We start from the raw sequence: 17,095 nt of genomic DNA, 5'->3' as shown, positions 1-17,095 counted from the left end.
TAGGATTTCCCCAGCGAATTCTCTAAAATTTATTCCCGGTCACGTGGTAACACGAACCCGCGAATGGATAAATACTTTGTCTAGTCTTTCGTTTTATTTTACACAGACAAGATATAATTGACTCTTTATGGCGAAGATGCGCGTTATTTCGCCGCTAATTATTTTTTTAATTTTTGAAAAATCATAGGGGCCTGCCGGCGCAAGGTTGCGCGTGCGCCCTGCGTCCGCGCGTGGTTTTGGCGGGACAGTAAGTGAGTCGCGGAGACGAGCGGTCGAGAAGACACAGGAGCCGAGGTTGGAGTGGAGCAAGAGCAGAGCGAACGGGGCAGGTAGGGCGGCAGGCAAGCAGGCAGGCGGCGGTGTCGGCGGCCCTGCTCGCTCGCCGCCATCTGAGTTTCACTGGCTGCGGCTGTACTGGAGTTTCCCCCCCCCCCACCTCACCGAAGCCGCACTGCCGCGACGTGCCCATTAGGGCCCCGTAGTCAAATAAAATAAAACTTGTTTTTCCCATCTATGGACGCGGCTGGTGTAGGCCCCCGAGTTTTCTGTTTGTACCTTGGGCGGGGCGGTGGCCATAACCCGAGGATTTTTTTAAATGTATGTCAAAATCAACTGAGCCTGCATTTTTTGTAATGGTCTCAGGAGTTTTGTTTACATTTTCCTGCTTTGTATTAGGGTGGCGGTGATCTTGTCTTTTAATCTTGGTGGTCGTAAAAAAATTGCTTTGATCTTTGATTTAGCGGCATTGTTCTTTAGGTTAAGTGATCTTTTACAAGTATTATGGTTATGTTGCTTTTTATGTATATTTTCGTTAGGTTAGTTAGAGAAAACAGTTAAGGCTGTTGCGTAACTGGGTACGTACTGGGCGAGTGTTGTAATAAAAATATTGGATAATAAATTTTGTTTGCAGACTGATATAGAACACAGCCTTGCTATGCGGTTACTTAAAGCATGAGGTTGGGTATTCTCGATCATTTGGATGTGCTGTTTGTCACGGGGAAGTGAATTTTTTACCACGTAGAGCAATTCAGTTTAGTGTACTTTCAAGCCAAACTCATTTTAGATAAACTAGACTGAACTCAGTTCATAATTTCCGACAGAAAAATGAATGTGTAAGAAAGGATCTTTTTAGGTGTCTTTTAATGGTTATAAACACGTTTTAGTGGAAGAATTAGTAGAAGTTTAATGTTCCTTTGTTTACTTTCCTGTGTGTGGCACATTTCAGTTTCAATCTTGAGTTTTTTAAAAACCTGAGTTGTTAGATGCGCATCTGCTTCAAGCTGAATCATAAAACTCGCTAATTTAATTTTAGTGTTTGGCCTGTTAGTGTATGTCGGAATGTACGTGAAGTTGGCTGCTCCATAATCAGTTGTAATCACCTTTGGCATCTTGCACTATGTATCCCTTCTTAATTTAAACGAAATAAAGAATTTAAGCAAGTTTTTTTTAAAGTTATTACTGTCTTGATAACACCAAAATGTAAGTGTTTGAAATGCTGAATTTATTTATATGTGAGCAATTGCTGATTATTTTTTCCTAGGACTTGAGTAGGCGGATACACAGTAGAAGATGACTACCGTTGAAGATTCCTTTTTTTCTCCTATTAGCCTTGTTTCTACTAGTGAGTTAATCCATGTTTACAAATAATAAAGAAAATGCATCAGCATGTTATATCCCATTTACAGTTTGTGATAATTTGACAATATATAGAGTGATGAGTAAAATTTGTAAACTCCCAGGCCCTAGAATGATAAGCTGAGGTCATGCTGTTATTGGAATCAGGTTTAATATCTCTAGCATTATGTAGGGCAAGAAATAGTGAGGTAGTGTACATGGCTTCATTCTCCATTCAGAAATCTAGTTCTGCCATTTTGAAGACTGGATGAGATTGACAACTTGCCTTAAAGTGCCAGTAATGAAGCTGATAAATTTGTAAATTGCTTGGCGATCTTAGTGAATTAAGGGTTTTCTAAAGGTGGGGGAACATTCCAATTGTCCATCCAGAATTCAACAAGGACCCAATTAGTAGGGAATAAAATCTAATGAGGAAATATTGCTCAAATTATTTTTCTAGATTTTTATTGTTAGTTTAAATATACTTGCTATGATCTTATATCGTTGATTCCTTTATCAAATGTGATAAATTGGGGCATTTAGTACGTGTCCATTTCTTCACTTGTTAATCTTCAATAATTTTGTTTTAAACTCTTAAGTGTTAATTCTGTTTCAGAAATCCAGGTATGAAATTCTATCTTGCTTGCCTGATTTTACTCCTAGATTGTGACTTGAGTCTATACATTGAGTATTTTTAAAATTTCTATGTGTAAAATGGGAAACCTATATTAACTAACAGCATTAGCTTTAGGATCAGTAATTTACATAGTCAATTGTTTGAAGTATTGGAACCCTTTTTAATTTCGTACTAAGGGTGGGAGGTAAATTAGATTATTCCCTTCTCTGATTTTAAAATTTGTTATGTCAAATGGTAGAAAGTGTTTTGTGTTAGTCATAGTCATAGATCAAGATTTACGTGACTGGGTAACAGTATTGTTTTAAAATATCCCACAGGAATTAAATTAGCACTTAGTTTTTCTACTTCCTTTTTCCTCTTTTCTGTCAAAAAATTAGCCCTAAGTGCCGTATAGCTCTACTGTAATCCCTTGTTCAAGTGACAATTTGTGTTTTGTTTTTACTCGTGTAAAATCTATATTGTAAAGCTTCTTGTAGCTAACCATATTTTTGTTCTGCTTAATATTAATATGCATTGGGGTATTAATTTTAAGCTATTGGGGACTGAAACCAGAGGTGGTTGTATCTTACCATGCATTTAGGTATTGCATCTAACACAGGTTATATTCAAAACAATAACTTGGTTTGTTCAGCTGTATGTTTAGTGCATTAACTTAGTGAGCCATCTTCATGAATTGTAGTTTCCTGGGTTTTTTCCCACTCATTGTTGCATGGTTCTATCATAAACAGTAGTGGTAGCTTCTGACTGTACAAGTCTGGTATGGTGAGGAAGTTGTAGAGTTTCTGTTGCTGTTGGTCATTTGTTAACAATGCTTAAAAAGATAATTAAGTGCTAATAATGCTTCTGGTGCCTGACAGTTAGCATTTACAACAGAAGGGTAAGACAGGTAATATTGCAACTGCCTTTATTTCATGCATTGATAATTATACATGCATAAAGGCCTTCACTAGAGATTAAAATATGAATTTTGGCAAGCATAATGGGCCTGATGCTCTCCTTAACCCAAGGGTGTTGCTTGAAACCTTGTTCTGTGCAACACTTGTCCTCTGAAATGTGCTTTCAATTTAGATTCTCATGTAATGGGTTTAAAGTGTTTTGTGGTCATAATGGTGCTAATGCAGTGAGTTACAGTCAGAGACTTTGGGATAATATCTAAATCAGACAAGCAATTACAAATGTTTACTAGAGGGTTTCTGATGAGAGGCAACAATGGATGCTCTTAACTTGTGCTAGCTCAGAAAAACTTTTCAATACAAAACTACTTTCATTTGATACTAAGCGTATCATGCCAGTTTTAACCTCTGCTTAACTCCCAGGGCACACCAAGCCTCTTGATATCTTTTGTTGGTTCTATGTACCATATATAATTGCTCTAACATGTTAAATTGATCTGCAATGAAGTGTATGAAGTATGAGTAATGAAAATCGCCAAGCTCAGATCCTGGTATCCTTATGTGAATTATTTTATTTTTGCCCAGTAAGCTCAGCTGTTTCCTGGATTAACACCTTATTTCCTAACTGAACTGGTTGTGGACCAGTAAATCCCATGGCGATGAAGTTTTTGTTTCAGGCCTGCCAGACAATTTGTGATCCATTTACTGCAATCTATTGCTGTTTACATTCTGTACTACTTCCTCATCAGTTTCACTTCTAGTTGATCAAAAACCAAAAATATTGTGGGTGTTGGAAATCTAAAATAAAAAGAGAAAATGCTGAAGGGTTAAGCAGGTTGGGCATTCTTGATGGAAAGTAGAATCTGAAATTTTGTTTCTCCCTTCACTAATGCTGTCTGACTTACTGTTTCTAGTGTTTTCTGTTTTTAAGATTATTGAGTTAGAACTTTGAGGAAACGTTTGGAAAATAATAACGTAGGAATGGCATGCCACCTTGTGTGGTAAAACGAGATTTTTCCATAACAGGTTATGGAAAAAAGGTAGGTAGATGGAACTGAGTTTACAGCCGTGTCAGCCTTGATCTTAGTGAATGGAGGCGCAGATTTGATGAGATAGATGGCCTCCTTGTATTTCTTATATTGTGTAAAATGATGAGAGAAATTCACATTTTTTTAATACACGTTTCCTCAAACTTTTGTGGTAGTTCAATCCCCTGCTTTGGTAACAAAACCCCATCCCACAAAATGTTCCCGGCACCTATGGCACATCAGAACCAACTTTATGCAGTTTTAAGCAAAACAAAAATTGCACAATTTATAATGTGCTTTTTTTAAATCTTTTATCATACGGCCCATAGAAACCTTTTCATGATGTGCGAATCTGACACAAAATACTTTAATTTCTTCAATTAAATTTCTTTAAGTACGTAAAATTAAGGTTTGCTGTCTTCAAAAAAGATTTAAAATTATGTCCAGTTAGAATAAAGCACAGTGAATTTTCATGTAACTTTGTGATAATTGCATTCAAGGAATCACTGTGTGTTTATTGGTGGTATCGAAAGCAGTTGTTTGTAAAATCAAATAATGTTGATTGGGCTATATATGTGTTTTGGGGTAAATGAGATTAGAAAATAAAATCAGCAAACTTGTTAGAGATGGGTGAGTGATTTAGAAACTCTTCAAATCCCACTGACCAGCAGAGAAGTTAGTTTGAATGGTTGTAGGCTGATACTATTTTATTGTAAGCAGAATAAATTTTCTTTCAAATTTGGAGAATCAGCATTAAACTGGTCTGATGTTCATGTGACTACTAAATGTTCTCGTGTCAAGTGAGGATGGGACTTAATACTAACTTAACAAAATCAGTACATTCCAGGATTCAAGTTTTCCCCCCAACTATAATCCAAGCCAGTATGAGTTTTGGTCCTATTTAAAGACAGGCTTTTTTTTTTATCATGCAGGTTTAAATTTTAAATCTTTCAAATTACATAGTTTAATGATTTACGTTTTATGATAGTTGTTGTCCGCAAACTAGTTACTTAAGTTCTTTGGGCTACAGAGCAACATTTAACAAAATTGAGAAGGCAGCCCATTTTTGTTTCAAAATACTCATGGCCTACCTGTTTATTGCATCTCCCACTTTGAAAGTTAATATTTTGTGCCACTCACAGTTATTAATATTGACTTCTTATAGGCGGAAACCTTTTTGTCAAGTAGGGATGACGCATCATTAAGCATTTCCATGTTTATTTGTACTTATTTTCAACTACTTGCTTTTCTTTGTGTCTGCTCATTTTTATATATACCTGTTGTAAAAGTTGTAGCAGTGTCTGCTAAAAAGGCCCTTTGCTGTACTCTTTACGGATTATTTTCCTGTACTAGGGGAGAAAAAGAGTAATTGCTTGTTTCAGTTCCTTGGGAAACCTGTATGCTTATATCTGTGCAGATATGATCCAATCACCTGGTTTGCAGTTATTTAACAATAGACGAAGCATGTGCTAGCTGGAGGGCAGAGTTGATCTTAAAAACTAATACAAAATCTGTAAGTTATATTCAAATCAATAATATTTAGAGATTACTTGGATGAAAATCAAGTGTTCTTGTGTGTTTTCGCCAGCTGCAAAGCCACCTTGGTCTTGAATTCTTAATTGGTTAGTGTCTTATGCCCATATTCTTGCAGTTTTGCAAACTGCAATATTACTGCAAGCCTGCACTTTGGCTTTTGTGTAAGTGCTTGTTTTTAAAACTAGTTGTAATACATGGGTTTGTGGTCAGTTCATAGCCATGCCATGGTCCTGAAACCTCAACAGCTCCTGTGCTGCTTGTTGGTTGCTGCCGTAATATAAGTATACTCTGCTCAGTATTCCAGTTCATAATGGAGAAAACTGGTATGCTTTTGAGATCTAATTTCCAATCTTAGCTTGGATTTGATTGTAAGATGAATGAGAGTATCAGGAAATATAGTTTAAATGTTTACATGAATTTAGGTTAAAGTTCTTAAACAATTTAGGCTTGAGTATACTTTGTGTTTTATCATTTTATTCTTGTGTTTTTCAGATAAAATGGGGAAAAAACAAGGTAGCAAGACAAAAAAATCTGAAGACGTTCAGCCTGAAGAATATATTGTTGAAAGAGTGTTAGACAGACGAGTTGTACAAGGAAGGGTTGAATACCTTTTGAAATGGAAAGGTTTCACAGAGTAAGGAACTTCACTATGAAGGCAGTCTTTTACTCTGTTTGAAAGTTGACTTTGTATTTTAATGTTGAATGGTGAAATGGGCAGACTTGAAATCTATCAATCTGCAAAACTTACTCAAATTTGAAAATAAAATTAAATTTGATGTGTTATTTTAAGATAAAATGCAGGCACTGATCTAATGTTTTAAAAAATCTCCAAATCATTTGGTGACTTTTGTTGTGCCTATGGTTATTTGGCCTCAAAATTCACTGTCCATTGACATTGTGTTTCTTTCATGTTGCAGGATTATTGAGGGGAAGTGGTTTCATAATATGTTGCAGTACATAGTGCTGTGAAATCCCTTCTTGTATGAAGACAGATTCCACAGCACTGAGAGGAAATGAACAAAGCTGCTAGTAACACTTTAAAAAGTTGCACATTTATTCCAGAATGCTTAGCAATATACGTGTAGCCAGAATGGTGTAATTAGGTTATCTGAACTCTAGATCCAATTCCTGACTCCCATAATTTTTAAGTATGCAGTAATATGAAATTGGAGGGTGGATTGCAAGAGAGACTTAATACTTTGAAAGACAAATGGGTTTCAGGGGAGATATTTAATAATCTTGCTGAACAAACATAATTGGCATGTGAAGTAGAAAATAGACAAATACGAGAATGCTCTTTGGTGGGGGGAATGCAGAGTTACATTTGTTGGAGGGCAAAAGTCTGGGTTGGATAGAGAAACAAAAAGTCTTAACAAAAATTCATCATCCCTTTTAAAAAAAATTGTCATAAGTTATTGAGACCATTTTGGAAAATGAATATTGCAAAGCTTCACTGTTCATTTGTGAAAAAGTAGAATTTAAAGTAACTACATTGTGCTAAACTGGTATCAAATTTTGACAAACTATTCTTGAGTACTATCTACGGTTCTTTTTGCCATGTGAAAAGAATATGAAAGCACTGGAAAGGATGCAGAGAATGTTTGTAGCTCATTTTAGAGAAGTGTGAGGGTTAAGATCTCAGGAAGGGATGAGCAAACTAGTTTTATCTTGAGGCAAGGGATCACTTGAAGAGCAATAGATAATTAAAATTACCACCAGATTTAAAAAGAAGAAGGGGTGTGCTGTTAATAAAGTTCCCAATGTACAGTAATCACCATGAGAGCTGATGAAGAATTATGAAAGTTCTTCTGAATGAGAATGTGGAACTTGATTGATACATTAAAAGTTGGAGAATCAAATGAGGGAGGTGGAATAGAGGACAGTGCTGAAAGTTTTAGATGAGGAAAAAGGCCTGTTTAGGGATTCATGGTCACGCAACGGTGAGCGTGACACTATTATGGCTTGGGGCTTCGACGTTCAATTCTGGTATCCTTGGTAAGAAAGCTCATACATTTTTCCTGTGAGCACGTTGGTTTCCTCCAAGTTCTCCAGTTTCCTCCTGCAGTCCAAAGACATAACCAGTTAGTAGGTTCATTGGTCATTGTAAAACTGTCCTCCCACTAAGGTGGGTTGCTGGGTGGTGCGGGTTGGTGTCCAGAAGGGTCTGTTTCACACTGGTATCTCTGACTATATAATAATATAACATAGATTAGTTGGATTGAATGGTGTATTTGTACATCTACATTTGATTCTGTTCCCAAAGGGCATCATATACAAATGTTTCAGCACTTGTACAACAGTGGTTGTGTTAAACTGAGATTCAGACTTTGTATTTTTCTATCTTTCAATTCATAAAATGTCCAACACTAAAATCAGATTGGTGTCCCTAATGCAGCGGTCCCCAACCACTGGGCCGCAAAGCGTGTGCTACCGGGCGGCGAGGAAACGATATGAGTCAGCTGCACCTTTCCTCACTCCCGGTCACGCACTGTTGAACTTGAACATAGGGTTGCCAACTGTCCCGTATTAGCCGGGACATCCCGTATATTGGGCTAAATTGGTTTGTCCCATATGGGACCGCCCTTGTCCCGTATTTCCCCCGCTAAGGTAGAGCGTTCCTATGAAACCTTTTGTTCCGAAGTAGCATAAAGCGAAGAAGCAATTACCATTAATTTATATACGGAAAATTTTTGAGCATTCCCAGGCCCAAAAAATAATCTACCAAATCATACCAAATAACACATAAAAACCTAAAATAACACTAAAATATAGTAAAAGCATTAATGATATAATAAATACACAGCCTATTTAAAGTAGAACTAATGTATGTACAGTGTAGTCAGGGAGATTAAGCCAAAGCCGATTTGTGGGGAAAAATGGGCACGTACGCGCATGCGTACATCACGCGTGTGTACACAGGTGCCTACACAAGGCTTCATGGTCATGGTAGTCTTTCTCGGGGTAAACACAAATGTCCCATCAACATACACAAAAAATGCTAGTGAATGCAGCATGCCAGGCAACATCTATAGAAAGAGGTACAGTCGACATTTCGGGCCAGGACCATTCGTCAGGATTTGACTGCTAGTTTTGTCCCTTATTTGGGAGTGAGGAAGTTGGCAACCCTAACTGTAAAAGGCATGTTGAGGTGAGTTTAACCCTACTTGAACACCTCCACCAGCCCCCCCCCCCACCCCGGTCGGCTGGTCCGCAAGAATATTGTCAATATTAAACCAGTCCACGGTGCAAAAAAGGTTGGGGACCCCTGCCCTAATGAACCATAGAACACTACAGCACAGGAAACAGGCCATTCGGCCCTTCTACTCTGTGCCAAAACTTTATTCCGCTAGTCCCATTGACCTGCACCCAGTCCATAACCCTCCAGACCTCTTCCATCCATGTCTCTATCCAATTTATTCTTAAAACTTAAGAGTGAGCCGGCATTTACTACATCAGATGGCAGCTCGTTCCACACTCCCACCACTCTCTGAGTGAAGTTCCCCCAATGTTCCCCCTCACCCTAAAGCCATGTCCTCTCGTATTTCTCTCCTAATCTAAGTGGAAAGAGCCTACTCGCATTTACTCTGTCTATACCCCTCATAATTTTGTAACCCTCTTATCAAATACCCCCTCATTCTTTTTACGCTCCAATAAAATCCTAACCTGTTCAATCTTTCCCTGTAACTCAACTCTTGAAGACCTGGCAATATCCTAGTAAATCTTCTCTGCACTCTTTCCATCTTACTGCTATCCTTCCTATAGTTAGGTGACCAGAGCTGCACACAATACTCCAAATTTGACGTCACCAATGTCTTATACAACCTCTCCATAACATCCCAACTCCTATACTCAATACTTTGATTTATGAATTGCCAAGATGCCAAAAGCCTCCTTTACAACCCTGTCTACCTGTGATGCCACTTTCAGGGATTTATGTATCTGAACTCCCAGATCCCTTTGTTCCTCCACACTCCTCGGTGCCCTACCATTTACTGTGTAAGTCCTGCCTTGACTTGTCTTTCCAAAATGTAACACCTCACACTTGTCTGCATTAAATTCCATCTGCCATTTTCTGGCCCATTTTTCCAGTTGGTCCAGATCCCTCTGCAAGCTTTGAAAGCCTTCCTCGCTGTCCACAACACCTCCAATCTTAGTGTCATCTGCAAACTTGCTGATCCAATTTACCACATTATCATCTAGATCATTGATATAGACAACAAACAACAGTGGTCCCAGCACTTGAACTCATCCCACGGTTGAAGAAGGCCAATACACCGTATGCCTTCTTAACCACACAGTCAACCTGCGCAGCAGCTTTGAGTGTCCTATGTACTCTGACCCCGAGATTCCTCTGATCCTCCGCACTGCCAAGAGTCTTACCATTAATACTATATTCTGCTATCATATTTGACCTACCAAAATGATCCCCGAGGCACACCACTGGTCACCGACCTCTATGCAGAATATGACCCATCTACAATGACTCTCTGCCTTCTGTGGGCAAGCTAATTCTGGATCCACAAAGCAAGATCCCTTTGGATCCCATGTCTCCTTACTTTCTCAACAAGCCTTGCATAGGGTACCTCCATCAAGATTGGAGTCCAAACCAGGGGTTCCCAACCTTTTTTTTATACCATAGGCCCCTGCCATTAACTGAGGGGTTTGGGAACCCCTGGTCTAAGAGTTTAGATGTACAGTGTACATGTAGATAAGGCATGCAATTCACTTGAAGGATACAGTGAAAGTGGACTTTAAGTGTTTTGTATCCATTGTTTGCATTTTAATTCTGAATAACTGGCTTGGGTACAAATTCAACATGGCTTTCTCTTACATAGAGAAGATGGGTGGGATTTGCAGACTGTGCTTCTATTTTTATTATAAATTTGGTTGGTTTAATGGAAATCAGCATCTTTCATTAAGTATTTACTCGACTTCAATATGAATCTGTTTTAGTGCTGACAATACATGGGAGCCAGAGGACAATTTGGATTGTCCGGAATTGATCCAGGAGTTTCTAGATTCCCAGAAGGCCACCAAGGAACGTACGGATGGGTTCAAACGAAAATCTGCCTCGGAAAGTGAAAGTGAAGAAAACAAGCCAAAAAAGAAAAAAGATCCAGTAAGAGATTATTTTTGAATTAATATTTTTAGAAGTGAATCAGCTGATGTAATTACTATTTATAAAGTGATAATTATCTTTGGCATTCATTGTCAAACTCTCCTTAACTTCACTATTTCTCATCCAAGAAGACAAACAAGAACTGTTTTCCTTGACCATGTCTCTGGTGTTTAGAGGATGGGTACACAAGATTGCTCGATATGGATGTACATAAGTCCCTAGGCATCTACTTATCCCCATTACACCTTGTCATGAGAAACTAGTCAATTGGGAAGTATGTAGCAGATGGTGTAATTTTATGTTATGAGCCTGCTGCCAATTTGCCTCTTAATACCACCTGCCTAACACCATAACTTTTTTTTACTATTTTAAATTTGCAGTGGTAAATGAGAGTGTTGGATTTGTCATGGTTGTCATTGACCCTTGTGATTCAATATGATTGATTGACTTTCTAAACTAGCAGTAAGGAACTTGCAGTTGTACATGGATTATTAACTTACTGTATTTAATTTCTCATTTATGGTGAAATTTAAAGTTGCAAGTAGTGTATTTGGGAAAAAAATGCATTTAAAATAATTTGTGCAGAATTGATACACAAAACTAGTTGCTAGCATCTGGAGCAACAAGCAGATTGCTGGAGAACTTCAGTGAGTCAAGCAGCATCTGTGGGGATGGGAGTAGACCAGGAATTGTCCATGTTTCGGGTCAACCCCTGCATCAGGAGTGAAGGTGGCCGGTATAAAAAGAGGGGGAATAGTGAGCCTTGGTGATTGCTGGACTGAGGATGGATGATGGGTAGATAGAGCAAGATAGAGACGGGGGAGAGATGGAGTTGGTTAAAAGATTGAGGCAAGCCAAAAAGGCAGGTGGGGAAAGGGGAGAATGAAGGTGGAAGCAGCTAGGATAAGCAGGAACACAAACTCTGCCAATGTTGGATGGAAATCATTAGAGGCAATGAGAGGGGTAGATTTGGTAAAATGCGTGGTAGTTGGTGAATGGATCCTGGAAGATGATGGCAGAGCCATTTTATCCATGTGAAAGGATGAAAGAACTGCGAGAAATTTTTTTTTTTTGTTTGTCTAAAACAGGGGTTCCCAACTTGTTTATGCGATGGACCATTACCATTAAACAGGGGATCTGTGGCTCAGGTTGGGACCAACCCCACCACCACCACCCTGGTCTGAAGATTGAAATGGCAGGGTACTAATAATCGGGTAGATTTCCATAATAGGTTTGTTTTGTTAATTCATGTAGAGTTAACAGTAAAGTTATCTTTAATATATTTTTTCTCTCTAAGCTGCTCTGCATTTCCACCCCACTCTTGTCGCTTGCTTCCCTTAATATGTAGTTTTTGGTCAGTTTCTTCACTCTTTTCTGAAGAACATAGAAATTCAGAGCAAGAGGGGTTTATAATTGTAACCACAGACAGTTTAATGATAATTGTGCAACTGAAATAGCAATTGAAGTAATATGTTACAAAATTTTAAAATCTTTCGATTAATTATTTTTAAAATTAAAGTTAAAACTCCATAGCATAATAATTAAAATAGTTGCTACACTCAAGGAGGGAATCTTACAAAAATGATGCTCACTGGAAGCAAATTGCACCCCATATTTCAGAAAGTGAGTGGAATAAGCTGTTTTGGGAGGGAAGGGGGAAAGTTTTGAAACCTCATTTATGATTCTCTGCTGTTTTAATCTTTAAACAATGAAGAATGTACTTGTTTTGCAATCAGCGCAGTATAGAATCACTGAGTTGATTCTTGGAATGAAGGAGTGACAATTGGGGGGGTGGGGAGGATTGGTCTGTATTTCCTTGAGTTTAGAAAAGAAATTATCTTATTCAAGGCTGCTTGGTCAAGAGCACTGACATAATCTCAGAATAAATGGTCAGTTATTCAAGGGCTGAGATGATAAAACTTTTATCAGGAGAGTGTTAGAGCAGGAAATGCACTGTGTAGGGTAGATGTGATAAGTTATCAGGCAGTGGAGTGGGAGTAATTGGATGTTTATACATAACATCTCCATGGAGTGCTACAGTAGTGTGGTTTACGAGACGCTATTACAGCTCGGCGATGGAGTTCAATTCTGGCGTCTTCTGTAAGAAAACTTGTACATTCTTCCTATGTGCACATGGGTTTCCTGTGGGTGTTCTAGTTTCCTCAACAGTCCAAAGACCTACCGGTTAGTTGGTTAATTTGTCATTGTCCTTTGATTGGCCTGGGGTTAAATCAGCGGGTTGCTGGGCAGTGCTGCTTGGTGGACTGGAGGGGTCTGTTCTGTGCTGTATCTCCAAATAAATTTTACCCTGAGTAGGAATCCAGACATAAATCTCATGGATTAGATCCCATCTTTGAATGGTGGGGAAAGCAGCAGAAGGATTTGATGTGAGTAGTTGATAAATTGTATTGGCCTTTGTAATATCATCTGAAGTTAATGAAGAATTGTGAAATTATTTGATATTTCATGCTTTGAAGATCTGGAAATGGATTAGTCCTGGGTTAGATTCCTTCGTTTTTTAGCAGTGGGTTTCAATAGTTGCAGCATTATTTAACTTGATGGGAGGAACCTCAAAATATAAGGAAACTGCTGACAAACAAGACGCTGGAAATCCAAGCAACACCAACACAGGCCAAGATCCTTCTTCAGGACTTTGAAGAGTCTTGGCCTGAAATGTCGACTACTTATCCATAGATGCAACCTGGCCTGCTGAGTTCCTCCAGCATTTTGTGAGAGAAACTGCTGAAGTGTTGGAATGGGAATGGGGAATTGGGGCTGTCCTTAAAATATTTCATGGTAATGGTAACATAGGTGGCATTGTTTTTATTTACAAAGGAAGTGGTCAGAGGGTAACATTGAAGTGGAAAATGGAAAGTTAGGCTTGGTGTCTGGAAATTTAATTTTGCTAGGATTGAGCAAGGATAAAGCACCATCTGAGGAAAGTGATTAAACTGAGTGGCTTAAAGTTACCATGTGCCATCACTAGTATGCTTTGTGATCATGTAAGTGAGAAGCTCTGCATGGGTTTTTGCAAAATGGAAAAGAGAATAATGTTGAAAGTTAGGTGAAAATAGTTGCTCAATTAGAAAGTTCAGGGAATTGAGTGGATTATAAATATAATAGCTTATTTGATCTTCAGAGCTTGTTATTGCATGTGTGTGATCTGCTCTGTATAAGATGAACCTAGAACTGCAGAAGACTAGCGATGATCTAACCATAGCCTTAAATCTGGTTAACTTGAGTAAGATTAGTACAGAGGAGAACATGAAAATGGCTGAATTATATAGACTGCCACAGTAACTGTAAATTCTTATTCTGAAAATCAACTTTGGCAATTTCTATTTCTAGTATCAGATTATAAGTTAGACACAACTTAATTGTGGCTGTAGCTGAATGCATCTCTCTAGCTACTACCTTCATTTACGACTAAATGGCTTTTCTTGAGCAGCAACTCCAATTGATAATTTGCTTGTTTTTGGACCATCTTGGGTATGCTGTATTACTTATTGGAACTTCTATTTTCTACAACTTTAGTTGATGAGGAATGCAAATGTGTAACACTTTTTATTTCCCCTCCTAAGAATGACAATCAACCAAGAGGATTTGCCAGAGGACTGGAACCGGAACGCATTATTGGTGCAACTGACTCAAGCGGTGAATTGATGTTTCTAATGAAATGGTAAGGACTGCATTTTGAGTTGGTCTACTCCATTTAAGGAGAAAACTGAAATTATTTATTGGCCTGTCTGTTGATGTACTGTATCTTCAAATTAAAAATAGTTGGTGCTGTTTTTTAAAAAATATATATAGGGAAGAGGTTTGCTTTTGCAGTCAATTCATTGAGAGTCTTTGAAAGCTTCTCAATGTGATGGAACCAGGACCTGAATATTTAAAAAATGGAGGTAAATTAACCAAGAAGATGAGTAGATGGGAATTATGTAATTGAATATGAGCCCTGATCTGTCTTAGTGAATGAAAGAACGGGCTTAAGGGGAGTGAGTAAGAATTGTGTATCACTCTACTTTGTATGCTCATTTTTTTTTTCAAGAGTGGAATGTGTACTGGTTGGGGTTATTTTATGATGAAAGGTTGGAAAAGCTAGCTTTTATTTGACCAAGAGAGTGTTTTCATTGAAACAAGATCCAACTGGGCCTTGAAGTTTGCTCTTGTGAGAGAAGCTGAACTGTGGGGCGAGGGGGGGAGTTGAGGGTCACTGTTGAAAGGAAGGAGTTGCATATTTTAAGATGTGATTTTTTTTTTTTTAAGTATTGAGCTTTTGGATTTCTTCCTCAAAGGCTGATGGAAGCAATCCTTGAGCATTCTTCTGCACCTAATCATTTTAAACATTTTTCATTTGCTGCCTCATTAGGAAGGATTCTGATGATGCAGATCTGGTCCCGTCCAAAGAAGCTAATGTTAAGTGCCCACAGGTTGTGATTGCATTTTATGAAGAGAGATTGACATGGCATTCCTATTCCACAGATGATGAGGAAAATTAACTACAGGATGCACTATAATTAAAGGATATAATGGAAAAATTAAGTCTATTCATGTTTGGATGTACTGTTACTGTCCCAAGTTTTTAAAACCAGTGTCTGAATTATAAAGTTCAGTTTGTTTATTGCCCATTGACTGCAAGTATTTTGAACAAACTTGTGCATTGAAGCTGGGACATTGGGATACATCGATAAAATGCATAAAATATCAAATATACTTTTCATTTATTGAGCATTGTTTACCAAAAATTGTTTGTGCATATCACAAGCTTACACTGAATCCACCATGAGGATTTGAGGTTAGACTCCATTCACCATTGTTATCGATTTTTTTTTGTCTACTTGTTTGCTTACATTGTCAAGTTTTTTTAAAAACTAAACTGCAAGTTGGAAAAATATCAAGGCTTTATCTGGGCAAATGATTAAGACCCATAATATGAGATTAAGGTCCAACTTGCAGTATCTTTGGCTCAGCATTTATTCCAGCTGTTTTAATTACTTTGATATCCTGTTTCTAAAGTCACTGTTGTAAAGTTTAATTGGTATTTGTAAATGTGTGATTTTAAAATGTAACTTGACGTGCACTATTTCTATGGAATGGGAGCTCGCTTGTTTTTGGAATGGTTCAGACTATGAAACTCGTCAAGCAATGCAAATTCAGTGAGTGCTGTTGTAATACAGCTGCAGAACTGAAAATTGTATATTTGACTAGGTTCCTAGATGCCATTTGGTTTGTATATTAAAGCTGTAACTATCTGCACCCTCAGTTTATACCTATGAAACGTGATCATGAAATTACCAATCAGTTCAACTCCTGCTCTACTGTTGAGCTGATGCAGTAACATAGACAGTATGGAATTCTGATCGACTTTGAAGCATGGGTTAATTTTGAAACCTGAACTATTTTTATTTATAAATTCAGATTTTATTATTTTTCTTTTGAGTACTTGTAAGTGTTTTACCTAAGTTCTTTAGTAATGTGGTTTAATTTCTCGTTGACTGTTGAGGGGAAAAAAGTTTAATAAAACTATTTTGTCTTTTTGAATACAAATGTTGCCTCTTTATTGCTTACATTCAAGTGGTGTGTGGAGTTAAAGATGGGATCTGCATTACTTACGTAAGATCATCGGACATTCTGGCATGATTTGCAGTAGTGAGTTGGGAAAAACTGGATGGAACACATATTCTGGGCTGCCTTCACAAATGAGGGTCCTTATGAAGGATCTCAGCCCAAAATGTTGACTGTTTACTATTTTCTGTAGATGCTGCCTGGCCTACTGAGTTCCTCCAGCATTTTATGTGTGTTACTTCTCAGCTGTTTTATTGGTTCTGTCAGAATTGGGTTTAATATCACTGCCATAAGTCATGAAATTTATTATTTAAGCAGCAGTTCATTGCAAAACAAAAAAAATCTAAATAACAATGAGAATAAATAAAATGTGTCGTGCAAGAATAGAACAAAATTTTTAAAAATAGACTTTAATTGATTCAGAAATCTGATGGTAGCAATGAGAAGAGGGCATATCCTGGGTGATGGGGTCCTTGTTGATGGATGCCACCTTTGTAAGGCGTTGCCTTTTGAAGCTGTCCTCAATGCTGGGAAGGCTAGTGCCTGTGATGGAGCTGGCTGATTTTCAGATTTTCTGCGCCTTTTTCCGATTCTGCAATGGCCCTTCCATAAAGAGCATGATGCAGCCAGTTAGAATTCTCCCCAAAACAGAAATTTGGTAGTGCCAAACCAATTCTCAAACTCCGAATGAAATATACCCACT

At 38.0% G+C, this 17,095-nt stretch overlaps 1 protein-coding gene across 4 annotated transcripts; it reads left to right on the top strand.

The window, feature by feature from the left end:
- Positions 1 to 220: 220 nt before the first annotated feature.
- On the top strand, positions 221 to 16,374 carry LOC140212441 (chromobox protein homolog 3-like). Of its 4 annotated transcripts, none has more exons than XM_072283232.1 (6): positions 221 to 329; positions 1,541 to 1,621; positions 6,201 to 6,342; positions 10,662 to 10,827; positions 14,409 to 14,506; positions 15,197 to 16,374. In XM_072283232.1, the coding sequence occupies exons 2-6, from the start codon at positions 1,570 to 1,572 to the stop codon at positions 15,324 to 15,326; spliced, it is 588 nt and encodes a 195-aa protein (XP_072139333.1). In that variant the 5' UTR covers positions 221 to 329; positions 1,541 to 1,569; the 3' UTR covers positions 15,327 to 16,374. The 4 variants fall into 4 exon arrangements, with proteins under 4 accessions (XP_072139333.1, XP_072139336.1, XP_072139334.1 ...); XM_072283233.1 differs by having other exon boundaries at positions 271 to 294; XM_072283234.1 differs by lacking the exon at positions 221 to 329 and adding an exon at positions 346 to 597.
- The last annotated feature ends 721 nt before the right edge of the window (positions 16,375 to 17,095 follow it).

This window comes from Mobula birostris, chromosome 19 (assembly GCF_030028105.1).
Source record: "Mobula birostris isolate sMobBir1 chromosome 19, sMobBir1.hap1, whole genome shotgun sequence".
NCBI classification, from domain to species: Eukaryota; Metazoa; Chordata; class Chondrichthyes; order Myliobatiformes; family Myliobatidae; genus Mobula; species Mobula birostris.
The sequence above is the reverse complement of the archived record's forward strand: the minus strand, read 5'-3'. Positions and strand labels throughout refer to the sequence as shown.